At 46.5% G+C, this 26,308-nt stretch overlaps 1 protein-coding gene across 6 annotated transcripts; it reads right to left on the bottom strand.

Moving 5' to 3' along the window:
• B4galt4 (beta-1,4-galactosyltransferase 4) lies at window positions 1-25,886 on the bottom strand. Of its 6 annotated transcripts, none has more exons than XR_015632768.1 (7): window positions 25,784-25,886; window positions 18,002-18,400; window positions 15,750-15,982; window positions 12,011-12,198; window positions 6,867-6,927; window positions 3,541-3,645; window positions 1-939 (listed from the first exon to the last, which is right to left on the bottom strand). XR_015632768.1 is itself a non-coding variant. In XM_087576236.1 (7 exons), exons 2-7 carry the CDS (start codon window positions 18,252-18,254, stop codon window positions 807-809), a joined length of 1,035 nt encoding a protein of 344 aa, XP_087432362.1. In that variant the 5' UTR covers window positions 18,255-18,400; window positions 25,784-25,886; the 3' UTR covers window positions 1-806. The 6 variants fall into 6 exon arrangements, 2 of the variants coding, with proteins under 2 accessions (XP_087432362.1, NP_001012018.1); XR_015632766.1 differs by having other exon boundaries at window positions 6,791-6,927; XR_015632767.1 differs by having other exon boundaries at window positions 25,725-25,886.
• Window positions 25,887-26,308: the final 422 nt, after the last annotated feature.

Genomic DNA, 26,308 nt, shown 5'->3' on the forward strand with positions numbered 1-26,308 from the left:
AGCTTTTTCACATTTTACTACAGAGATACTCTATAGACATATTCTCAGACATTGTGTGGCTTATAAACTGCTCATCCATATCCTACATGTACAAAATCGTTTTATAAAAATGCTTTAAAAACTAATAGACAGTGTGTTCTCTGGTGGGTTATTACTGGCAAGTGCCTCTGAAGAGGCTGGTACATTCAGGGTCGGGCGGCCATAGACGGGAAGGTGTTTCTGACAAGGAGGCATCCACCACAGGGGATTGGTGGCAGCAGCCAGCACAGGGACCGCTGCCAGTTCACTCCATACTCTGTCCTTAGCCGGCTCTTCACTGTCACATCTGTGGCATCTGGTGCGTGACTTTGTGGCTTTCTTCGCATGTGGAATCCACCACCTCGAAGATGGCCACGTACACTGAGTAACAGAAACATCTCTTAGTACCTTTCTGTCTTAGACCTAGCAATTCTGGTTCTCTAAGACGCTTGGGAATTTTGCTCCCCACTTTTTAATCTCATGATACACTGCTGAAGTGAATCCTTCAAGGACACAGTTCACAAGTTGCTTTTACTACGTCCTCCTGTCTAGAGTCCTTCAAGTGTGTGCATTACAACATTTCACAGCCGTGATCAAAACAACCAAGAAAGCTGTCTTGCTACTACGGTTCTACATTCTACATAACCAAGAGCTCTGCTGAGAGAACGGAAAATTTTCAGCCAAATCATTAGCTGGAACAAGTTCTTAACGTGTGCTACTAGGGAAGCCTCTAGGCCAACACTATTACAATCGAATCATCAGTTCCAGGCGTCATCAGAAGATCCAGGTCACGCGGCGGTCCAGAAATCCACTGTGATGTTGGCGTATAAAGGGTTGTGTTCCACAGAGAGCAATCTGTAAGAGCAGCTCGATAAGCCATCTGTTTTCCAGACCCGTGACATCTGCTGCAACAGCTTCATTCTAGAGATAAAAGGAGCGCATGAGAATATAGCATGCATCCCACTGCTTTCTGTCCTGCCTCAGAGCCTTTGGTAAGTAGTTTTATAATTTACGATACCTGTTGGGTTTCTTATTGCCAAAAAAATAAAGTGTGTTCCTCACAGAATAGGCAATAATGATATCTGTCTATTTGCGTGGATCAAATCCCACATCAAATAATGATGACCTGGACCAACAGTAGAAGATCAATGCCTCCGATGCACTCCAGTCCATGATGGAGGGATTACAGGGACCACTGATAGCAAAGGGGTGTGTGCTGCCCACTCTGAACAGGCCCTTGGCTGACCATCAGGGGGTCTCTGACCGTTCCACTATTGTGAGAAGAAAGTTGTCTATAGACAGGAGGGTACATAGTTTTCATAAGAGTCTCAAAAACTGTGTGTCTTGCTGTCCGTCTGTCTGTGTGTGTCTGTCTGTGTGTGTTATGTGTGTGCATGCAATAAGTGTGTGTGTGTCTGTGTATGTGTATAGGTGTGTGTATGTGAGTATATATGTGTATGTGTGTGTGCAGGAAGATAAGGGTCTCCTAACTCTGTAAAAGAGCCTAGGGAGGGACATGGCCAGGGTCAGTTTCATTGAAGCTTAAAAGACAGGCAGTTCACCAAGTTAAGAAGGAAGGGATGCTCTAAGCAAAGACTGTGTGGTCATGGGGCACAGACAGACAAAAGAACCGAGTGTATTTGAAGAAGGATAAGCCACCTCTGTGGCTGGAGATGAGCAACAGGGGTAGGAGCTCAGCCGTGACTGTGACAACGTGGGTGGATACCAGAAGCGCAGCGTTGGGCTGTCTAATGTCAAAGGAGAAGAGAGACAGTATGACTGTGCTCACACACAGCTGGAAATGTGCAAAACTGATTCCTATTTTGTTTAGGAATATGGACATAGGGAAAACGAGAAAACCACGAGACGCCCTAAGGAATTAACATTATGATATGAAAAGCAGTTACTGTAAAGTTCAGGAAAGTGTCGCCTAGGGCAGGGCGAATATTAAGAGCAGGGTATAAGTCTAGGGAGGCCACACAGGCATACCTACAGGGCCTGTCTGGGTATCCAGGTGCTTTATACTTTTCGTATCATTTATAAGTATTTTTTTGTAAGTATTAAATAATTAACAAACAAAAACTCAGGACTGTTGATAAAGACTGGAATGGCATGGAAAAGTCTGTTCTTTTAGACCTGTGGCCTCTAACAAAAGAGCTAAAAGATTTTTAAACACTGTCTCAACATGTAGAAATTAATAAAAGGCCCAAAAAATCTTGAACATTGCTTTTCAAAGGAAAAAAACTCAGAACAAAAGCCATAAATTCTTCCCTCTGAGCCACACACACACAGTGTGTTCATCTGCTGCGGGTCCTCAGTGAAAGGGCCAAAGCTGGTCAAGAGAGGAAAGGGCAAGACCAGGACATAGCTCTCGAAAAAACACAGAGCAGGAAGCTTCCGGATGGCCATCATCACATCCTCAGGACTCAGAAGCCAGCCTGAAGAGCTCTGGCCAGCCAAGGTCAAGACCACCCTCTTATCAGGAAGAACATGAACTACTAACCCAAAGATGTTCAGGGATACCACCAGCATTTGGCTCTCAGCCTTCAGGCTGCCTTTCTTGTAGGAACTACTCCCCCAAGAGAGTCAAGAAATGAAGACGGGATGATAGAATCAGGACATCACAGCTCTGCAACTCTGATTTAGGCAACGAGAAAGCGGTGTGAACAATCGCCAGGTAAAGATGATATGAGAAATCTCAGAATGAATATGTCGGTTGACAGTACCCAAAGCCACAGAACAATCCTGACACACTAATCCTGCTCTCCCAGCTCGTATATGATGATGATGACGACGATGATGTAGAGGTCACAGGAACACATCGAGTCCATAGGGAACAATTAGCAAAAATCAATAAAGGAGTTGATTCTGAATCTACCAGATGCATGTCCTAATGTCCAACAAACAAATCGCAAGGAAAAAGAAACAATGGCGGGGCCTGGTGGTACCCACTGCACTCCCAGCACTCAGAAGGTGAGTAGGGTCGGGGGTCACTTGAGGCTAAAATGGACTACGTAGGCAGTAAAACTCTGTCTCACCTAAAGAAAAGACTAGAAGGAGAGCTTCCAGGCCAAAGGAGATCGTCCTCATAATACTGTGGACATGGTTTACTCACCATGCTGAGCAAGCCAATGCTTGCCTTACAAGTCCTTACCAGACAATCAGGGGAATCTAAAAGGACTGGACGCGTGGTAGCATAATGAAGTATTTTGTTAATTTTCTTTTCCGGCGTGATAACAGTAGTCTGGTGCCTTTTTTCATATTTTAAGGATGCATGTGAAATACGTACACACAGATGCTATGACAAAGAACCCGGTGGGCAGAAGACAAAGTGGGACAAAGCAGAGAAGCCCAGAGTTTACGAACCCAGAAACAAGGGGCATAGGTACTACTCTGCTCTGAAAGCTCCTTGTAAAAAGCTTTCAACAGGGTGATCAGTCCAGCCATGGTCCAGCCATGGTGTGTTAGCTACACAGAGGATTGCTACCCAGGCTGGCGCTGCTGTGGCGACGCAGGACTTACCGGCTCCCGTTCACCTCGTTGCCTTTGTCTCTGGTGTGGAAGATCATGGTGTACTTGCCCACGTCAGGCTTGGGCCGGGATATTTTCATTTTATGCAGCTCAACCCTGGAAAAATAATGAAGTTCGCTTTTGAACTCTGTCCCATTGATCTACCATGGAGCACTTTAAGAGAATCACCTGCAATTTAAAAAATAAAATCACATTCACAGACACACACACACACACACACACACACACACACACACACACACAGAGGCTGGCGCAGTGTGGTGCTACTCATGCACACAATGACTATCTCTGAGACATGGTCACTGTCCTCTGTCACCAAAGTACCACCCACTTAGCAGTCACATCCTCTCAGGAAGGAATAAACAAGCAGTGCTCATTACAACCCTATGGGGTTTCTAAAAAAAAAAAAAAAAAAAACTGGTGCAAACTGCAGCATCCTTGTCTGGAAAAAGGTCAAAAAACTAAAAGAAGCTTCTAGTGGAAACATGTGCCTGTAATTCCAGAAGGTTGGGTGGGAATGCTAACCAGGGACAGGAGCACCCGTCCCTGTCCTGATAAATTGAGGCTAGCCTGAGCTACACAGTGAGTTCCAAGGGGGCCTGAAGTGCTTAATATAGATTGGGTGCAGGTGGTCACGGAAGGAGAGGTTTTACGGGGAAAGAATAAGACAGAGCCACGTGTAGATGCAGGCCATTTAAGCTCCACTGTCTTACATGGAACTTAGAAATAGCCTTTAACACTTACTTAACGGAGAAACACCAATTTGAAGTTAATCACTCTTACGAGGGAAAGAACCTGATAAAATATTAATTTTAACACATTCTAAGCAGCAAGGCAGTCGAGTCTGTCCGGCTCTATAATTAAAAACGCTGTCTCACCACAAGGAGAGGAATGACTGTGTAAAGTCATAATCTCAGCCACAAACGAAGGTTCGATCTAAGTTCTGTAGCTGGCAACGTCATTGTGTCAGCTCGACCTACCGGATCTCGGCCTTGTTTACAAATGAGATTGGTGACACAGGATGTATTCCAAAGGCTCAAACAACAGATTGCATATGGAGCATGCTCTACAAAATGTAATAAATACTGAAGAACAAACATGGGTAGTGTTCAATATTAGTCAGCAGGTCTCGATCAATATTCTATTTCCTGGCTTATCCACTGCATTACTGGAACTCTGTTCTGAGGACCAGGATGTCCTCATGGAGGTAGGAGAGAAAGTCAGAAAAGCAAGTCAGGGACGTGGAGAGGAAGAGCCCCCACACCCTGGGATCTAGCTGACTTTCCTGCAGACAGAAAGGAAATCTCAGCACTGCTGGTAAGACCAAACTTGCCTGCAGAGATAACACAGGGTTTTCCTATAGACACTTTAAACTAGGATGCTAAAAACAACAGTGTCCACCTAGGGCCAGAAGGCTTACACCTTCGAGCTTTCTACCTTGACACTCCTCTCGTCCCTAAATCTAAATAACCCGCCTCCCAAAACCATGTCCATTTCATTCACAAAAGAAAAATTTCGGAGAGAAATAAATAAGCCAGCTCACAGATTTTTAAGCTCTGTTTAATCTTTGAACCTTGTTTTGGACTGGAAAGATGGCTCAGTGGTTAAGAGCACTGACTGCCCCTTCCAGAGGACCAGAGCTCAATTCCCAGCAACCACAGGGTGGCTCACAACTGTCTCCGGTCTCAGGTGGAATCAGACTCCCTCTTCAGGCTTCCACAGGTCCCGCATGTACACAATGCACAGGTTATATCTGTGCAGACAAAACATTCACACTCGAAAAAGGAAGATAAGAAAAATTGTAAAGCCTTGCTGTCATCTACACCCTTTAAGCAATCTATCTCAGAAACAGGGTCAAGTCTGTGTCCTACACGTGTGTGCACATGTGAGCCACTGAAGACAATGAAGTATGACTTCCCCTAGAGAAGCCCACACCAACATGTGGGTATGTCTTATTCTTTCCCCAAAAAAGACCTCTATAGCTCTGGACTCCTGCACCCAATGTGTACTAAAAATGCCTCCAGATAAATTCCAAGTCTGCTTCCTGCTGGCTTGTGCTGAAGTTCTTCTCTGTCACAAGCAGAGATCTCTGAAGAGAACTCTTGAGGCTGCTGGAGAAGGCGGTAAACCCTTCCACTGCTGATGCTCACCAAATAAAAACAAAAACACCAAGGTTTCACTCTCCCTGAAAGCTAAGGGATGGGGGGGAGTGATGGCATGTAACCATAGCAACTGTCTACTGCTCAGCCCAGCTAGGTAGTACAATGAACTTGGGGGAAAAGGGAGTGCTGGCTTCCTCCAGCCCTTCCCAACCCTGAATCTGTGTGATCTGCAGCTTGTGTGACCAGGACAGTGACTGCTGAGGGGCTTGGTGACATGGAGACTTTAGGCAGGAAAGCCTCCCTCTCTCAGAAACAATGTAAAGGCTCTCTGCCCAAAGGGGACAAGAAAGAAAAAGAAGAAAAAGGTCCCCTGACTGCCCAGGAGGCCCTTGTAATCAAACTCTAACTTACAGGCTTTTGAATAGTTTGGAATTTCTGGGTAATGGGAACATCTTTAACTATCGAGACAATCACACACACACACTCTCTCTCTCTCTCTCTCTCTCTCTCTCTCACACACACACACACACACACACACACACACACACACACACACACACACACACAATGTCTTGAAAAGGCATGTAAAAGAGGAGGCTAGGCATCATGAGAAGTTCCTCTTGGCCCTCCAGAGCAAAGAGAAGGGATCCAGGAGTTATACCAGCAGCCCAGAGTGAGACCTTTAAGTCAGGAACCTGCCACAGTGTATAGGAAAAGGACACCCTTGCCTTCTTTGGGGCATGTGGCTCCTTAGAGAAATTAGCACCCTGCTCCACAAGCTGGGAACAGTCAGGGCCCCTGGGGTCTGAGGAAAAGCATAAGACTTATCATAGGCCATTCTCAGGGCGGAAATCTCACAGACCACCTTAAGAATGAGACTTCCCAATCACTGGTGCCCCACCCCCAAACACTTATGATCACCAAACTCAGCAACAGACATCCTCATTGTTTTCTAGGCTTCCGTTGACAAAGAACAATTTAGGTCATTCCGCCCTCTTTTCCTACCCTAGCAACCTTTAAGCCCAACTCTGCAGCCTTAGGACCTGCTGGCCTGGCATTTCCAGGCACTAAACATAGTGCGAGTTTCCGGGTCACCACTGAGAGCAGGGCCCAGGGAAGGTCCCTCCTCCGCTGTTCACCTGAGTCTGTTCACCTGAGTCTGAGGTCATCGTCTTCTCCTCCCCATCCCCAGTAGTTGTTAGAGAATCCATTCACCTTGAAAAACTGTTCTCTGCTGAGGGCAGTAACGCCCCCAAAATATTTACTGTAACGCAACCTGGAGCAAAAGAGAAGACAGAGAAGTGACATTTAGCACAGAGCCCCTCTGTTCCCCAGACACTCTAGCTAGCTCTGGTGTCGGGGGCCAGCATACCAGGAACACTTGGGAGATGGTTCATTTCTGCCCATTTCATCTACCTACTCTTGCCACACGCCCACCTCCCTATACTCCTGACCTTTGATCTGCTGTTGGATGACCAAACTAAATAAGGTGACCCCACATACCTGTTATGGATAACACTGGTATTCAGAGGTCTGTAAATATACCCGAGAGTGCAGTATGGCCTGAAATGTGACCGATGCCATCCCTCATATAAAGGCTGCCAAGGACACCAAGTGAGGAAGGATTCTGGGTTGCACCCATGTTCATCATCAATGAGTCTCATGATAAATACACTCTCCCCACCCCTTTCTTTGGTAGGGAAGAGGTGTAAATCAGGAGACAGTTCCAGTCCATGCTTTCTTTGTGCTCACTCTGCAAACCACCACCTTAGCGTTTGCTCTCTACTAGGACTCAACATGCCACCCACTACGCTGACCTCCTGGCTTGGGCAACCAGATGGAATGCGGCTGTCTTTCATGAAAGTCGAGTATGAAGGAAAACATTTGGTTTTGAGAGCAAGACAATCAATTTTTTCTTAGGCTAAATTTGAGGTGTCCCTAGGGCCCATGCCAACAGGCAAAGGACGCAGGGTCCAAGTTCACAAGACACCTTGTGCTGATATAGTTCAGCAGCTGTGAGTACTTGAAGACCATGGAGTAGGAGACATTACTGGACAACTGCAGAATGAGGAAGAAGAGTTGAACATCCGTGGAACCGCTGTTGAGATTAAGAAGAAGAGGAAGCCAAAAGCCCAGGAAAATAGAGTGGGAAGTATGGCAGAGGGTAGCTCCCAGGCTGAAAGGGCTCTTATCCTACTGACATGTTGTTAACAAGCTTGGCTAAGGCTAACCCTTAATACAACCCTGGCGCCCTCCCAAACTGCAGGTGGAGGGAGGGAGCTACCAAACAGAACCGTGTGACCACGTCGAAGATTTCTAACTTTTAATCAACTTCAGTTCTAAATGTCTGGGGCCAACTAAACACCAATGTTTCCCAGACAAGAAGAAAAACCAAAAAGAAAGACTCAGTCACACTGTAGATATTTCCTACCTAACACATGGCATCCCCAAAGCTACTCTGAGGTAGAGTGGTTTCTATAGCTCCTCATACAAACCAGTGACCTTATGTATGCCATAATAGAACTAGATATGTCAGCAGCTTAGACCGTGTAAATATCTGTGGGAAACAATCTTAAAGGGGGAAGTTTTATTTTTGCTCATAGCTTCTTTCAATCCATGGCCAGCTCGCTCCATTGCTGATGGGCCTGTGGCCAGTGAGAATTTCATGGTGGAAAAGATATGGTCCATGGGGATGGCTACTCACTTCATGACAGTTAAGATACAAAGATGAGGAAGAGGAGTAGGGCGATGTGTAGTCCCTGGGAACACACTTCTAGTGACCCACTTCCTCCAAGTAAACCCCAAATCTGAAAATGCCCACCACTTCCCATTAATACCACAGGATTATAAACCAATCATTAACCACTGATTTGGTCAGAGCCGTCACGATCTAGCTGTCTCTGGAGATGCCCTCCCAGGCACCTCTGAGGTATACCTGACATCGGTGACACCTCTCAGTCTAATCAAGTTGACAACCAAGACTGATCATCACAATCAATCGCATTCATGAACTTAGAATTCTGGGAAATGGCATTTCTCAGCTTAAAACCAACCAAAAGAAATAAGATACTTAGAACGTGGCTATCACTATCATTCACTAGCAGTGACTTATGTATGAGGACTCTAGTTAACAATGAAGGGGTGCTCAACTATCAAAACAACAACAACAACAAAAAAAACCCAGCTACAACAGGGCCCTGTGGATAGCAATAGTGCCCCACATAACCTTCTAGGCACCAAAGAGCAGTCTTCATGAGAGACCTGGCATGTGTGCTCTGGAGGGGACTGCTGGAACTTACGATGCTCCGGGCAGCTGGCTGAGAGCACGGGACTACCAGGGGCCTTCCCTCCTAGAGGTTTGAACTAAACAACCCCACAGCAAGAGGAGCAAAGCCTGGAAGGACCTGGATCTGCAGGGAGGATCCGGCGTGAAACCCTGGGGAGAAAGAGTGTAGGCTACAGAGCACTGGGCCCAGTGCCTTGCCTCCAGGGAAAGCCAGAGCTGCTCTTCCCATCATTATCCAGCAAATGCCTCTGTGTTTATTGGCTTTTGCTTTTGGTCCCTTTTCTGGGAAAGGATACCTTTTAAGTGGCCCTAAGTGAGTTTACATATATAATAACTTAAAGGGCTGTGAGGTCCTCAGAATGAGGAAAATGTAGTCATACAGTTATGGCTCAGAGGGAGTTCTTGGAGGAAGGAGGTGGGCACAGAGGAGTTACTGGCAATAAAAATCTACCATGAATCTGAAACACTTGGGCAAGCTCCTTTAGCTTTCTGCCACTGAGTGTGCAGCAAGTGAAAATATTTCCGTTTTGTTTGGTTTTTGTTTGGTTTTTGTTTTTACAGTTTGGGCTGTTTAAATTTTTTTTTAATATGTTAAACCACAGATTCATACAGAATTAGCTCCAGCAGGCTCAGTCTCCTTCCCATTCCTCACAAGATGCTCAGCTCCGGGTGGAGCAGGCTGGTGAGCCAGATCTCCTTCTCTTTGGCTTCCTTTAACTCCAGACCATTTTTCCTTCATCCATTTCAGAAAGCTGTCTTTGGTCTTAGAGGACTTGGTTCGCTCAACCCACATATTGGCTCTCTGGGCAAGAATCCTGCCCTTAACTTGCTTGTTTGCAATGATACCCACGGCATGCTGGGTAATGCTGTAGACTCTTCCAGTTTGACTGTGGTGACACTTACGGGGTACTTCTTTATGAACAGTGCCCAGTCCCTTGATGTCAACAAAACCACCCTTCTTGTAGATTCACATGCATGTGGCAAAAAGAACAAGTCCATAGTTCCTACAAGGCCTAGAGAACAGATACCCACTGTCCCTCCTCTTCCTCTTTGTGCTGGTAGGCAAAAACTTTTCTTATACCTACATCCATGGGGCTGGTGAGGCGGTGAAGAAGCTTGGGCTCACTAATGCTCTATAACACAGTGATACAGAGCCACCATCAGAAGACACTGAGGCCCTAAAACTGAAAGTGCCTGCCACCAGCAAAATTTTGCCTAGGATAGCGAAAGTAAGGAGGTAGAAGGCCTATCTCTCCCCAGCCACAAAAGGGGGCAGGAGGCCTACGCATGATCCATACAATAAGACTGGACCAAAGTAAGATCTGCGTCTGAAGAGACTGGTCAGAAGTACAGGGCAGGTGTAACTCAGTGGTGGAGAACCTGCGTGCTGCAAGGGCCTCAGCTTTGCCTCCCATCAGCATGTGTGCATGAATACACATACACAGACTCTGGGCCACGATTTTCCTCAGCGCTCACACTTAAATCAAAAGGTAAGCACATTTGACTGTGCAGGGAGACAAGGGCTTGCTGACGGTGTCTGGGAATAGCGGCAATGTCTGGCCACATGTAAGGAGACCTTAAACAGCAAGACAGGCACGGGCCACCTCTTAAAGTGCACAGTGTCTGACGGAATCCATGATGGTGACACTAGAGTGTAAGGTCAAAACTAGTTCCCAATGGGCACTTATCTCTTCACGCTGACGGCCAGGTTAACGTGATGATACAATGTAGACTCTGTCCTTAAATCCCCCTGTGTAATTAGAAAAAGGAACAGGAGGCTTAAAAGTTAGGAGGTTAAGAGTCAGTCACAACTGGGCACAGTACGTAGACTGTTGCTATTTCCTCATAGAGGGAGGGAGCGGCAAGATTAACTAGATCCTCACCTCTGGTTCCTGTTACTCCTCCCTGTCCTGTGAATGAAATGCCCTAAGTGCACATGGCTCTGAGGTCTGGGGAGGTGCTAAATTATATAGGCTGGGGAGGATTAACACAAAGCACTGCCATGAGTGTGGGTGCACGGAAGCTGCCCTCCATGCAGACTGCGGACCTTCCAGAAAGGCTGTTTTAAGGTCACGCATGCGCTCCTGCCAGCAGCTTCTCTCACGCATGCTCTGTAAGTACGCCCCACTGCTCCTCAGAGAAAACTCTGGTGGAATCAAACTTCGGTTTGTCCTGGAGACTTCATAAGGAAGGAGGTAAGGGTTATCCCCAACCCCCAACCTGGCCCCCCGGAGAGGGTTTCTCATGGGAGTCATCACAAAAGCATTCTCTTAAGTAACCCAAAGAAAGAGAACTATATGGAAAGAGCAATGTGGGAGCGAAGACCAAGGAAGGTTATCAAGAGACTCAGTTTCCCTTCCTCACTCTTCAGGGCTCTGGTGGAGTCTCCCACCCCATTTTCCAGGTTGGTTTTAGTTTCACACAGACTTCCTCCCCCTCCTCCTAACAGTTGCTTACAGTTGTGCTTGCAGATTCCAGCATCTCCATTGGAGCTTCCTGTTTCCTTACAGCAACACTTTCCCTGCCTCTTCAGACTGGCCTCTTGGCCCCTAGCCTCGTGGCATAGCAACACAGGGATGGCAGGGCTTGGAGGAGAAGACAAGAAGTGTGCACAATTGGCTTAATTTACATAGCGCTTACCTCCATAGCTATTTCCGGTCGGTTGCATTTCACTGGTATTAAATACAATTAAAGATCACGTGCCTCTTTGGGGGGATAGAAATGGAGAGAAAGGAAGGGACCCTGGCATTTCCCTTGGTAGCTCTGAAAGATAGGAACTTGTCCTGGATATCCTGGCTCCCAATCGGACTACTAAGGTGGACATGTAGGTCCCACCACAGACACTGCGAGCGGACCCAGCACAGTTGCGCGTCTCTTTCCTGCCCTTTCTCTTTGTGTTTCTTGCCAACGTTCCAAAGGGAAGACCCTTTTTGCCCTTACTTCATGTTTTAATTGCTGTTCTGCCCATTAAGGGAAAATGGACCATCTTTCCCCATTTCTTGCCACCCTAACTCACTCCAGACACCAATAGCCTCGATTACGTATGTATGCTGCACAGCCAGGGTCGCCCTACCTGTAGCCAGTGCTGTTCCGGCCCACGACCAGGTGCTTGGGCTGATCCCCGCAGGTGTAGAGGTTGAAGTCATTCTCAGGCACCAGGTCCACGTCGTGGAATATGAAGCAGTCCCAGTTCTCCTCCTTGAGAGCTTCCAGATAGCCCACGTTGAGGAGCTTGGCCCGGTTAAACTTTTTACTTCCGGTCTATGGAGAATGCACATGAAAATGAAGAGGCCCAGAGAAAAGGCTCCCTCGTGCGCTCCCCTTTCACCCCCCATTTAGGAGTGTTAGATTGCCTCTGTTTGTAGGCAAGACAACATAGGATCTAACAGAGTAAATGCAAGGATAACACACAGACCATTGGGTTTGGGCTTTGTGTTTCACACGTATTTATATTCTATAATTTAAAAGCATCCCGTCAGGTCTGGCAAGTTGTCTGATGGTGGATAATTTGCTTAGATTAAAAGACTAAAAAGCTCAGTAAGTTGGTTGCATGAGAGTAAAGTTTCTTTGTTTTTGTTTTTTGAGACATTTTGCCAAGCTGGCCTCGAACTCACCACAATTCTCCTGCCTCAGATTCCCACATGCTGAGATAATAGCGCAAGCCATCATGCCCAGTCAGATGTAAGAATGCTTTTATTTTTCAGTGTGTGAGCATAAGTGGCCTCTGAGGGCAGAAGGGAACAGTAGGGTTCTGAGAGCTGGAGTTTCAGGCAGTAATGAGCTGCAGGAAGTGAGTGTAAGAATCTGAGCGTGGGCCTCTCCCTGCCAGAGCACGATGTGATCTTAACTGCTGAATCATCTCTCCACACACCCCACACATACCTAATACTACTGAGCAGGGCACTTAAAAGTTAACAAGATGGGTTTTAAAAAATGAGAAAGTGGGGCTGGAGAGATGGCTCAGCGGTTAAGAGCACTGACTGCTCTTCCAGAGGTCCTGAGTTCAAATCCCAGCAACCACATGGTGGCTCACAACCATCTGTAATGGGATCTGATGTGTCTGAAGACAGCTACAGTGTACTTCTATATAATAAAGAAATCTTTTAAAAAAAAATGAGAAAGTGGCTGAGATCATTTTTATGTGGTATTTTTAGCACCAAAAAAAAAATGCAGTATAGTTTTAAAATACAAATAAAAATAAAGCAATATGATTGTGCATTTCAATTTATCTATTAAGAGGCTGGAGCTCATGTGAAGTGTTCTTCCAAGCTCGGCTTTTAAAGGGCCCTTATGAATTCCACTGGAAATGCCAAAGCCCCCTAGAATGTTCTTGTCACAACAGTTAGTGCTACTGCTTTTCTGTCAGCTCCTGGCTGATCTCCAGCTAACCCTCCACATTGACACTGAACCTCCAAGAGACTAAGCTAAGAGCTTGTCAGGAAGGACCAAGAAATTGTGGCCTATCAACAGAGAAGGTTGTTGCTAATACTGCTAAAGTACTTAAAACATTCTCGGAAACGGCTTACCAAAATCCTGTGACAACACTAATGACAGAGGCTATTCCTTACTGTTCAGAAGCTCTGAAGACAACATGGCCTGCAGATCATCAATACTTTATGTGCGATACGACACAAGGGCCTCTCAGAACGACTTTGCTCAAAGCTAATTGAACGGTGTAAACATAAAGTCTGGTTTGACAGCTTACCATAACAAAGTTATAAGCGACTCTTAGAAGTTAACAGCAGAACTTTCCTGAAGAGAGTAACAAAGCAGGTATGTTTCTGTTCATACGAAAACCAAACCCGAGCACATATGCCTGTGATCTCAAGTACTCTGGAGGATTAAGTGTTTCCAAGTAGCCTGGCCAAGAAGGAAGGGGAAAGTAGGGAGAGGCAGGAAGATAAAAGAAAACAGAGCAGGTGAAAAAAGGGGGACTTGGGAGACTGCCACACGTGTCTAACAATCTGGGTTCAATACCAATTTGAGGGAAGTAGAACTCACATTAAAAAGGCCAGATGATTCAATAACCAGGCAAGACTCCCAGTGCAGGGACTGCACACCAACCCAGCCACAAAAACTTTCAACCTATAATTTGCCCTGCCCACAAAGGGTGCTGGGGTAAAGGTGGTGCAGAAGTTGTGGGAATGGCCAACCAATCATTGGTTCAACTAAAGTGGGGGGGGGTGTCAGATGAAGTAAAAATACCTGTAACCCCAAATTCCTGTGGTAAGAGGGAAGGTAGGAACAGGAGGATTGTCTGGAAGCTTTTAGGTAAGCTAACCTGGAGTATGCAGCATGAGAAACAGTAAGAGAGACCCCTGACTACACACACACACACACACACACACACACACACACACACACACACACAATCTTTTGAAAAGGAAAACAAACCAAAAATAGTACCATATTCGTAAGTAAGAAGTCAGACTCAATAAATCACAGTTTTAACCAATTAAACAAGATTAATTCTAGAACAAAAGAAGTGGCTGGAGATACAGTTCAGTGGGTAGAGCTTGCCAGCACCCACAGAGCCCTGAGTTCAACCTCCAGTTGACCCACATGTGGTGATGCCTGCCTGAAATCCCAATCTGGGGGAGGCAGAGGTAAGAGGAGTAGAAATCAAAGCTCAACCTTGGTTGTGCTTCAGGCAAACCTCGGTTACCAAGGGCCCTGTTCAACAACAGACAAGAATCTATAGGAGAGAGACGGCTCAGTGGTTAAGAGTAATTGCTGGTTTTGTAGAGGATATGGATTGGTTACCAAAACCCACACATCAGCTCACAACCAGCCATAATTCCAGTTCCGGGGAATCCAATGGCCTCTTCTGACCTTGGTGGGTACCAGTTATACACACGATATACTGCACACATGCGGTTATACACACGATACACTGCATACATGCAGGCAAATCTTTAAATTGACTCTAAAGTCCATTTTAAGTCTTAAAAACTGGACACAGATATACCACAGAGAAGCACCTGATTATGACGTCTTTCATAAAGTATACACTACACAGGAGAACCCATGAACTAACCATTCTACCTAAAATTGGTATCATCAGCTACATCCAATATTAAGTGAGCAGTTAATGATTGTGCTTGCCCACATTCTTGCTAGAATTGAAGGAGCATTATTTGAATGGCCCAGGATAATATTAACAAGTTTAGACACAGATGTTTAAACCGATGCTCTATCTTTCACTTAATAAACTTTAATACCAAAGAGAAACATCTTTAGTCACCCACCAGCGACTGACCTTAAAGCTGAACTTTTAACGAGGTAGCATACGGGTGGTTACATGCTGTTCCTACTAACTAATCTGGAAGCCAAACGAGTGAGTCAAGGCGGTGAAAATTAAACTGACACCTGTTTGACGTAAGTAGTGGTGGAGTTAAAAGTCAAGGTGACTGGAAAGCCACTCAACGAGCTGGCTGTACCACTTGGCACTCTGTGAAATCGCTCTGGAGACCTCGCCTGCAAAGCCACATTCGATAACAATAGACCGGAGCCCAACCCCATTTTGCGCCAACACAGGGCAAACCTATAAGAAATAGGAGAGGCTGGAGAGCTCAGGGGTGTGTGTGTGTGTGTGTGTGTGCTAGCACAAGCTAGCATGGTGTGGTGGGTGGCTCTCAAAACAGGCTCCTTACAAAGTGCACGTTAGGACAGTGATGCTTCACCCCACGGCCCCACACTCAAGGTGGATGAGGGAAGAAAATTCTCCTTCTGATGAAGGTCCTTCCACCCAAAACAGACATGCGCGTTGCTTCCCCAGCGGACTGCAGGGTCCAGGAAAACCCCACACTCACCTGGTGGATGACGTAGATGCCGTAGTCCAGCTGCTGCCTCTGCAGGAAGGGATGCAGGTGTTCCAGCAGGTATATCAGGTGCTTCTCTCTGTTCCGGTGGGGGATGAGGACCGCCACCCGCTGCAGGGCCTTACACTCCTCTGGGCGATACCGGCCTCTGGACACTTTGGGGTTTTTAGCCTGAACTTCCTCCAAAGTGAGGTCCGGCTTAAAAACAAGCTTGTTCTGCCCTCCTGCAATCAACACAGGACACGTCGCAATCGGGGCTGTGGCGCGAAGCTCTGGGCTTTATACAGCTGATTCAGATGTAGGCTTGGCTCTCCGCCTGGCGCACCGTGAGTACCACAGCTCCTACTGCTCTCTTTGGACGGAAGTCTCCTGAGCCGTACACAGGGCACCAAGAGCACTTGCTGACAAAGCAAGTAACTGGTGTGGGAGGGCATTTCCTGTGCCTGGGCTGAGCGGACCACAAAGACTGCCCATGAAAGATGAGGGCCAGACTGAGTAACTGCTGTACCAAGAAGGATGAAATCTAAAAGCCAAGAACTTTCTATAGACTCCAACTCCTGCCAAGAGGACCTTTTCCCACTTCTGCCCTACACTCCACATGCTTAGGTCCCTGCAGGCAAGGCACTAGGAAGAACTGAAGCCCACCAGTCTCCCTAGCCTGGGTGACAGCTACACGCTCTCTGTAACTCTTCTCCCTCCATACCCGGGTAGATGTTTCCAGTTAACACAGCATCTGCCGGTGAAACTCGAGACTGTCCATGGCCACCAATCCCGAGCAGGGCTTCAAATGTCAGACTGAAGTAAGTAAACCCCCTCCCACCCCGTTTTCTGACCTGAATACAAAGGACTGCCTGACCAGCAAGAGAGGAGGCAGAGTTCTGCTTAGGAACTGAGATGACCTCCCCAGTGCCTTACCCGCATGGCCTTTAAGGCTCTCACACACTAGACAGGCTTTAAATCTGTGAGCTGCTAGTGGATTGTACTATCCCCCCCTTCCTCTCCAAGCGGCCTTTCAACAGTCTGAGGCTTGCTAAGACAGACATGCTGCAGTTCCCACAAGCAGATTAAGAACAACAGGTCTACGAAAAAGCCCCAGGCCACCCAACAGACTTCTCTCCTAGTGTTGACAGAGAGCCAGCCATAGCTGTTTGTCCAGGAGGCCAGTTAGAATGGGACACCCCCATTTCCATGCCGCCTGCTTACTGTGTCCACAGGAAGACAAGCAAGAGCTGCACGCTGTGACGTGCGCTGTGACGTGCGCCGTGATGTACGCCGTGACGTACGCTGTGACACAGCAGGTGTAGCACACGGGAAACTGAGATTTGCTGGGGCTGGGGCTGGGGCTGGGGCTGGGGCTGGGGCTGGGGCCTGAGTCCTTCCAAGAAGACGAAACAGATCTAAGGTGAGTTTCAGATGATTACACAGGATCCCTTGAGGCGGACAAGCACTGAGAAACGGCATTCTGGGGAAGGGGGAGGGTCGATACTAGATGAGGCTCAAAAAGCTGTCTGGGAAAGTCTGAGCCCTCTGATGCTCTGGAGAACCAATATATGTGAGAAATTTTCTCTCTCAGATGTGCTGAGTCCACTAAAACCAATTCGTTGCTCGTTGAAGCAAGGAAGAGATCAACAGGAAATCAAACCTATAAGAAGATCCTGGAGAAATAAACCTAAAGACCGCACTGAACAACCGAGTCCTATCTCTTGACTCCATACTTTTGGTCAAAGGGACACTAACAGGTAAGACACAGATGAAAGACTGCCCATGCTTGCAGTTTCCACCAGCAAGGCCGGATGGTATGCCCGGGTGCCCACTGTCTTAGAGACAGACAATGAGAAACGCGTGGGGCAGAACCACAAGTCCAGACCGGTTGACTTAATACAGTATGAATGATAAAATCAGGATCATTCGTGTGGTAGGATTGAACTGTATACTGATGAGAATCAATGAACCAGAAGCTGAACAGAATGTGAGGTGGCAGCAGCCATACACAAGCACATGCTTCCCGTCTGTCAGGTTCAAAGGCCTGTGAGTCCTGGAGTCAGGATATGGAATAGGAGTAAGGGCCTCTCAAAAGTCTTGGGAGGTACCATTTTTTTTTTTTTTAAACTGACATGCTGACTCCAAGGTATAGTCGTTCTGCAAAACTTAATTAAGTATTATTCTGCTTTCCACACTTTTCTCCACATCAGCTAAATACTTTTTTGTAGTACTTAAACAGAACAAATCCAGCAAGTACTTACTGAGGTTTGGAGACACCGAAGGGCAGTTAGCAAGCTCTGCTTTCTTCATGGCTGCCCCATGGCCCAGAGTTTCTTCATTCCCCAAATACATGACCTTGTGTAAAGTAGCCATGAAGTTCTTTGCCCTGGGAATTACTTGAATAGCACCCACAAAGTAGTTGCTGGTGGCCCACCCAAGCACTGTCAGGCATAAGGTAAAGAGCAGCAGCAACCGTAATCTGTAGGAGAGGAGGTAAGGTGGGTTGCAGCCCATGTCTCTCGGTTTGTGAGTAATCCGTTATCTCTGCTTCAGCCGCAGTGAGCAGGTTTCAATTTGCACTCTTCCAGTATGGCCGAGGATTTGATGGCAATTCATGAGGCAAGGTTTGCCCCTGTTCAGCAGCTCCCTCCCAGAGATCACTGGAAGACAATCGCAAAAGATATATTATGAATAAAAATCCTGTCCTAAAAATGACAGACCTAAGTACACATTAGAAACCCAATCCCAGCTGAGCTGCGGTGGCAGTGAGATGCTAGCCCAGGGCACAGCCTGACAGAGTGTGGTGGAGTGGGACGAGAAACACCAGGGGACCCAAACAGAGGTCGTCGACAATCTGTGAGAAAAACAAGTCAAGATCAGGGACTTGGGTTTGGAGAGAAACCATAATCCTACCACTTCTGAGCTGAGTGATCTATGTCCAGTCACTTCACCGAGCCTCCTTATCTTCCCTGCAATGTGGGGTAAAATAATACCTCCAGAGATAGCATCTACCTTCCTACAGGGCTGGACTATCGTGGAAAGTACTGACCAGCCTCCTGGTAGCACCATTCTCACTGTGACATTAAAGAGACTGGTGCGGGAACGGCCAATGGCGGATATATTGGCAGCCATCTGGATCACCACTTTATCAAAGGTGTTTCTCACAGGTGATAAATCGTCCTTGATCTCATAATTCAATACCACCAGGTGGGATGATACAAATTCATCTCTAAGAGATGCTATGCTCTTGGTTATTAACAACAACAACAACAAAAAAAATCCAGCTATTCAGGATACTTAGGGACCAACATCTATACCAGTAAATTCACTTGATGGGAAGGATACTTGTGGAGGGCCTGTGGGACACAGCTTCCAACACCCCCACATCCTCTACACCATCGAAGTCCCATTATGCCTCAAATTGCAAACATCTTATCAAGGAAAAGGCATCAAGAACTGAAGCCAAACTCCAGTTAACTTCCACAGCCAAGCAGACTGTCTGTGCTATGGATCAACAAGGAAATATTTCTGATTACATCTCAAATGACAAGAGAGGAAAAGCCAGTGCAGCAAGGATGGATACCACCCACCTTCAGGGCCTCCCAGCGCTGGCTCGATCCCTCCCTGACCTGCAGCTCCAAACCCAAGTTCCCTATGTACACTAAGAGACCTGTGTGGGCTGACCCAGAGTTCTTTGGAGGTCTGTACTTTCTACAGCAGATGCTGTAACCTTTCCATCTCAGCCAACTTGGCTATTGGAATAAAATCCTGTGACTTGACTTCTCCTGCTTCTGGTGGTTTTCTGGAAATCTCAGATTGGGGTCCAGTGTGGTCAGTCTCTTGTTGAGGGTCCTTGTACTAGTTATACCCCTAATGGCTTTTCCTTGATACACAAGTACACACACACACACACACACATACACAGAGAGAGAGAGAGAGAGAGAGAGAGAGATTAAAATCCAGATTTCATATCTCTTGTTCCTTTTAGATGACTATTAATTCCAGCATGAAGGCTTTACCTTCATGACCCACTTTAACATAAGCACTTAGCCCTGATAAGCTTAAGTGTCCTCTATAAAACCGGTGGTACAGAAGAAAGTTCAAAGGCAAAACTTCCTTGTTTCTGTGAGAAACGTAGGAGGGGGCTTTTAGAACACCTCTCTGCATTCAAGAGATCTCCTACCTTCTGCTTGTCATCGAAGTGACCGGAGGTTTGGAAGCCACCTCTTTCAACGTGATTCCCTACCTCATATAAAACCTGGGAGCCGGGAACACGTTCACTTCATAATGACGTAAGAATTTCATGAGAAGGCGCGTCCAAACACACCTGCCACACTTCTAAAACTGCAAGGTATTTGCTGACTACCACAGTGATTCATGTGTTACCAGAATATTAACCCAGCTATAAAATTATTTCCAGCTTTCTCTAATGCGTATATAATACTTTTGTAAATGACTTTTGGAATAAACATTATCTCCAGGGCAGGTGATTCTGGGAAGGCCACTGCAGGGAAGGTGCTATCAGATTTATTTGTGCTATGACTTAAGTAAGAGTGAGGCTCTCCCTCTTCCTGGAGTCATTCTCTCTCTCTCTCTCTCTCTCTCTCTCTCTCTCTCTCTCTCTCTCTTTTTTTTTTTTTTTTTTTTTTTTTTTTTTTTTTTTTTTTTTTGCAGAGCTAGGCAAGCGCTATACCACTGAGCTAAATCCCCAACCCCCATTCTCATATTTAATCAAGACACTGATACGGGAAAGAACAGTCTCAGAGGGCAAATTCATGAAGGAGTTCTTTCAGGGCAACCCTCACCCACCTTCCCTTTCTAGAAATCTGCCCTAGAGTTTGGTTTTGTTTGTCTGTTTTCCTTTGGTTGGTTGGTTGGTTTGGTTTTTGGTATTTGGTTTGCTTTTTAAGACAAGGTTTCCCTATGTAGCCCTAGGTGTCCTGGAACTCATTCTGTAGCCTAGGCTGGCCTCGAACTCATAAAGATCCACCTGTCTCTGCCCCCCAAGCTCTGAAATCAAAGGTGTGTGCCACCACCACCAGGCTAAAGTTTATTTTTATTTTCCTTTCCCTGAATGCAATTTGTCTGCTCTGAGCTCCCGCCACTTTTAAGCACAGGCTTGGACACCCACAGCCAAAAGGGAAGCCCTGCCCTTCTTGTTCAGTCTTCTCCCTGCCCTTACTATCATCAACTTGGCTTTCAAACATGCTCTCCCCTTCTCACTCCAAAGAAGAAGAGCACACGAAATAAGACTGGCAAGACACTGAGAGAGTTAGGACACAATTACCTAAGGGCTCGCTGTCTTTGTACTTCTGTGTGGTTTTTAAACTTTCTGTCATCGTAAAGATTGTCTAATAAGGAAGGTAAGCTATAACCAACAGCAACTGGACATAAACATAAGAGATTTCCCGGAAATCTCTTAGCAATGCACCATTCCCGCGCCTCCGTGGCAGATGTGTGGCAGGTGCCACATTTATTCAGTGAATGCTCCTGGACCAGATAGAAAGGATGTGGTAGCATTCAGCATCCTAATACCTCTAAGGCTATCCAGAGATACCACAGACAAGGCATGAGTCAGCACGCTACCCTGGGCACTTGGTCTTGCTACCATGAGATTCTCTGGGGCAGCACAGAGGATAAATGCTCTATTAGAGCTCCCAACTGGAAACATTTTAAAAATCGAAACATTTTAATTTTTTAAAAATGTGCCTTGCATCTTAATCCACAGAATAAAATGATTTCCCATTGACATAACTGATCAAACAATAGCTCTTTCATACAGGAACTTCCAACTTAGCAGCCCGGAGGAGAAAGAAACCCACTAAGCAAACACTGCAGCAATCAATCGCACTTCAGCCTGGCTTCACCAATGGGCATTAGAATCAACCAATGGAAATTTGGAATGGACAGTTTTATGCTCCATGGTTGCAAAGACTCTTCTTCAAGTGCTAACTGCAAACTGGTTAACTATACAGAGAAGCCAACATCACCTTAAAGGGGTTATCAAATGATGGGGTAAGACTCACTGACCTCGAAAACCTATTACTACTATTAGAAAAATAAAGTCTATCAACGATATCAAGAAATAAAGTCTAGATGGTGGTGATAAAGCTTTCGCCGCTGTGCAAAGGAATAAATATATTAGAAGAAGCTATATGAACTTCTATCATTTTTAAAACTTTTAAGCAATCTAAAAATTAAAGTATTAAAAAATGTTTTAGAAGAACCATAAAATCAGACCCTGAGTATAGCCCCAATCAGTGATTGGTAATCATTAACTGAATTCTCAAAAAGATTCCCAACTCTGATGAGTCTCAAATCAACCTAACATATAACTTTCTAAGATATACTATATGAATAAGAACACAGCATAATCCAAGCCTACTGAAGAGAGATTCTATATTTAAAAAGTGAGAATGAAGTCAGGTGGTCGTAGCACATGCCTTTGACCACTTGGGAGACAAGAGGCAAACAGATCTCTGAGTTCGAGGCCAGCCTGGTCTATAGAGTGAGCTCCAGAGCACCCAAGGCTACATAGAGAAACCCTGTCAGAAGTTTAAGAGCAGCAAAGGCTCACGCAGCACCCTTCGATTTACCTTCCCAGAACTACACTGGATCAAGCCTACTACCCCCTCCTCTCTGCCACTGACTACTGGACAGGAAGGTCTGCTGCTTCATTCAGTCCTTGTGTGAACTCAAGTTGCCCTGTGTGTGCTCCTCTCAGCCTACTGCTCCACAGTGCACACTCTTGAGATAATCAATTTGGAAACAAATCGGCTCACAGTTTGATGTGTTTTAGCCCACGGTCAACTGTTTGGGTGCTCTGATGATCCACATATCCTGGTAGGTGGCATGCAGGTAGCAAAATGTCCTACCTCAAAGCCTACAAGAATGGAGAGAGGAAGGGGCAGGGACCCACTACTCCCTTCAAGGGCAAGCTTGTGGCTCTGCCACACCCACTTTAAAACAAGTTGCTGAGAAACATGACAAAAAATGAACTAGCGAGGGGCTGAAGTTGTTTTATGGAATAGATGGGTCACAGAAGTCACGAGAATTTCTGGTGGGGATTTCAGTAGAGGCTCTCGGAGTGTACCGCCTTCTGCCGCCATTACAGATCAGACCTACCAGTGGGCCTAAGGGCTGAGAAGCTCTGAGATAGTTTAGAAAAAAAAACAAAAACAAAAACAAAAAGGCAGGCAGCTCAGGTCTCAAAGTGTTAGTTCAACTTCTTATCAAGTGTATGAGTGTTTCCAGCTCTGGATTTTCTGAGTTTATCTACTATTTATTTAAAAGCACTTCTCCTCTTGGCTCCAAATGTGCTTTGGTCAGCCCTCTGGAGGAGCATACAAAGCTACATTTCTGTATTCCATTCCACAACCGACAGGTCCAAAGAGCTACACCTGAGCCCCGGGCTGAAATTGAAACAAGAGGTGACTCTAACATGCCATGAAGTCTTAGAACCAATGAAATGGACCTAAGATGGGACCAAACCCTGAAAGATAGCAATCGTCCTTCTGATGGACAAAGGGCATGTGGAAGTGGGCTTTTCAACGCCATTTCACTATATCTAACTCCTGATTACATCGTTTAGTATGTAATCAGAGGAGACTGTTCTACTGACATCAAGGCTGCTAAAATAACAACCTTTTAGTGAACTCAAAAGTTAGTAACGGGGATCTGATGTAACCAGTGTATTACATCCTACAGCATGTGCTTTTATTCAAAGGTGTTTAAGGGAGAGAGAGAGTTCAGTCAGTCAGGTGCTTACCACACAAGAACCTGATGTTGGTCTATAAAATCCACCTAAAAGCCAGGCATGGTGACACTGGCTTTAATCCCAATGATACAAATGGTTGTCCTCCAGCCTCCTCATGTATATGTACACGTGTATACCCCTAAAAATGAGTGTTTAAAGAACCCTAACTATGGAGGAAGGGCTTACTTACCGTAGCTGAGTAGAAAAATAACATATATCTACAATCCCAATTATGCAAAATATGTGTGTTCATGATATCTACCTGTACAAAAGAGCAGAAATAGTCACTGAGACAAATTTGAGAAAGCTGAATTTCTAATCCAGCGTTGGTATGGCTCATTACCAGAAACAAAGCTGTTATAAATAGTTTAAAAGGACCTCTAAAATATTCTAAAATTTTAAAATGGCATCACTATAGATGGAACAGTAACATTTAGTTTCATAAAATCAGTGGCAAATTGATCATGTAAATTTAGGAGAACCTGTTCTAAAAATGCCTTAGAAACCACTATCTACACACACACAATTTATCCTGTCAGTGTGTGTGTGTGTGTGTGTGTGTGTGTGTGTGTGTTTAGTGAACTTCAGCACTAGTCAGAAAACCATAACCCTATGTACTCATTTTAAAATACCTATTTCTGGGTCCACACCCAAAGGTTTTGTTTCCAATGGTCTGGGGTGGAGCCAAGAAATTTGTATTTTAAACAGGAACCTGAGAAATTCTGGCACATACCATTGTTCACTGATGTTTTTTTAAAAAAAAAAAAAATGCTAGAATAGCCAGAAGTCACTAACAGTTCATGGTTATAAGACTGAAAAAGCAGGAGGATTACCCACCAAGTTCCAGGCCAGTCTGGACTGCATTGATGAGTTCTAGGCTGACTTGCTTTGGATGTCCCCAATGTGGATAAAAGGTGGTTGGTTCCCAAGGCACGCACTATTTCCAGCTCAGCTTAGAGGAGGTACTAAATGCTTCTATCAAGTGGCACATAGACTGCAGTAACAGCGTCGCTGTTATGGCCTTCCCTACCCTTCATCAAATAGTGCGGCATGGTCAGCAATTCACTTTGAGATGCCCCCCTCACCCCCCCCCCATCAAAGCTGTGGACCTCTCTCAAATGCAGTCAGGCACACAAAGGTTTGCCCTATTCCATAGTCTTCAGTGTCCACTAAGGTCAACGCTGTTTTTAAAAATTAACTTTATGGACAAAAGAAAAGAAAACCAACCAACAAAGCATTGTTTCCCTCCCTGGAGATGCGTTCCAGCACTCTGGCAGGGTGCTGGGACAGCCTTCAACACTCTATCTCGAATTTCACTTCCTCAACCTGAATCCTAGCTGACATTCCTTGGGTTTCTTACATCCTCCAAAGATTCATATCTCTCTCTCTCTCTCTCTCTCTCTCTCTCTCTCTCTCTCTCTCTCTCTCTCTCACACACACACACACACACACACACACACACACACACACACACACACACAGCTAATTATTTTTAAAATGAGACAGAGAGGCCTTTTCTCAACTATCAAATTACCACCTTCTGTCTGCTCTTTCATTACCAAAACCGCTGGGGAGATCAACCAGTGCCTGGGGCAGCCCCCACATCCTCATGCCTCCTGGCTCACCTCTGAACACTTTGCAACCCACAGCCACCAGACTTGGCTAATACCCTCCTAAGACTACCTCCCCCAAAAGGCCTTCTCTAGATACTTATCTCCCACACCCTTCAACACCCGAACTCCAAACCAAGAATTTTAATCGCTCTTATCTAAATGATAAGGAGCCACAGACCCTGGAGGGACCAGGTGCCCGACCTACGCACAGCAGGTGGGTCTCAAGCCCTTCAAATCCCATGAAAGTGCTCCTTGCTTGGCCAAAAGAACTCTGGCCCTCTCTCAGGCATGGAAGACAGATCAGCTGAGCTGTTTCCCCAGGTGAAATGCTGTCTGACCCGGACCCAGAAGGATGGGCCTTTTCCAGGTAGAGGCGCCCGGAGACGCCAGCACCGGGACGCGGGACGCGACGGATGCACTCTGCATCTCCCCGCTGCGCGCAACAGCTCCTCCGCCCTGTGCTCTGGGGCGCCCGCACTGGAGCCGGAGCCGAAGCCCGGCCGAGGTGGGCCTCTGCAGGCCCCCAGCACGCCCGCCGCTCGCCGGGCGGGACAGCCGCACCGAGGCCTGAGCGCGCAGGCTCCGCGCCCGCCCGGCCCCATCCCGTGGACCCACCCGGCTCGCAGCTCAGCGATGGCCGCTCGGAGCGCGCAGCTCGGGCCCGGCGTACTCACCCCGGACGCAGCCACCGTGAGGCCGCCCGGGGAAGGAGAGGTAGTGAGGAGCAGCCCTGGGGATCTCCCTTGTGGACCGCCTGCGCCGCCCTGAGGCGGCTCTGCAGCCCCGGCTCCGCCTCGCGCGCCGCGCCATCGAGGGGGCGGGTCTGTGCGGTTCTCCCAGGACCTGTTGCACACGCCCGCCGGCCAATCCCACCACGCGCCGCTGGAGCTTGAGAAAAGGGGTGCACAACTTAGCCTTTAGGAGATCACGAACGGTTCTGGGGATAAAAAGTTAGGCTCCGGGCGCTTCTCAGATTCCATCCCCGGAGACGTCACCGGAACCTGGAAAAGAGATCGTATCCCGGCGCTTTGCCGAGCAGAAAAATGATGCTTTGGACTCGCGGGGATGTACAACCTTTTGGCTTCTCTGGGCATCACTAAATGAAGGGTGGCCTCAGGCCACATCATAGAATCCAGAGGTCCACAGTTACATGTTTATTTTGTATGACATCACCAGAGACATTGTCATTGTCGTCTATA

The sequence above is a fragment of the Rattus norvegicus genome, chromosome 11 (assembly GCF_021556685.1).
Source record: "Rattus norvegicus strain SHRSP/BbbUtx chromosome 11, alternate assembly SHRSP_T2T, whole genome shotgun sequence".
NCBI classification, from domain to species: Eukaryota; Metazoa; Chordata; class Mammalia; order Rodentia; family Muridae; genus Rattus; species Rattus norvegicus.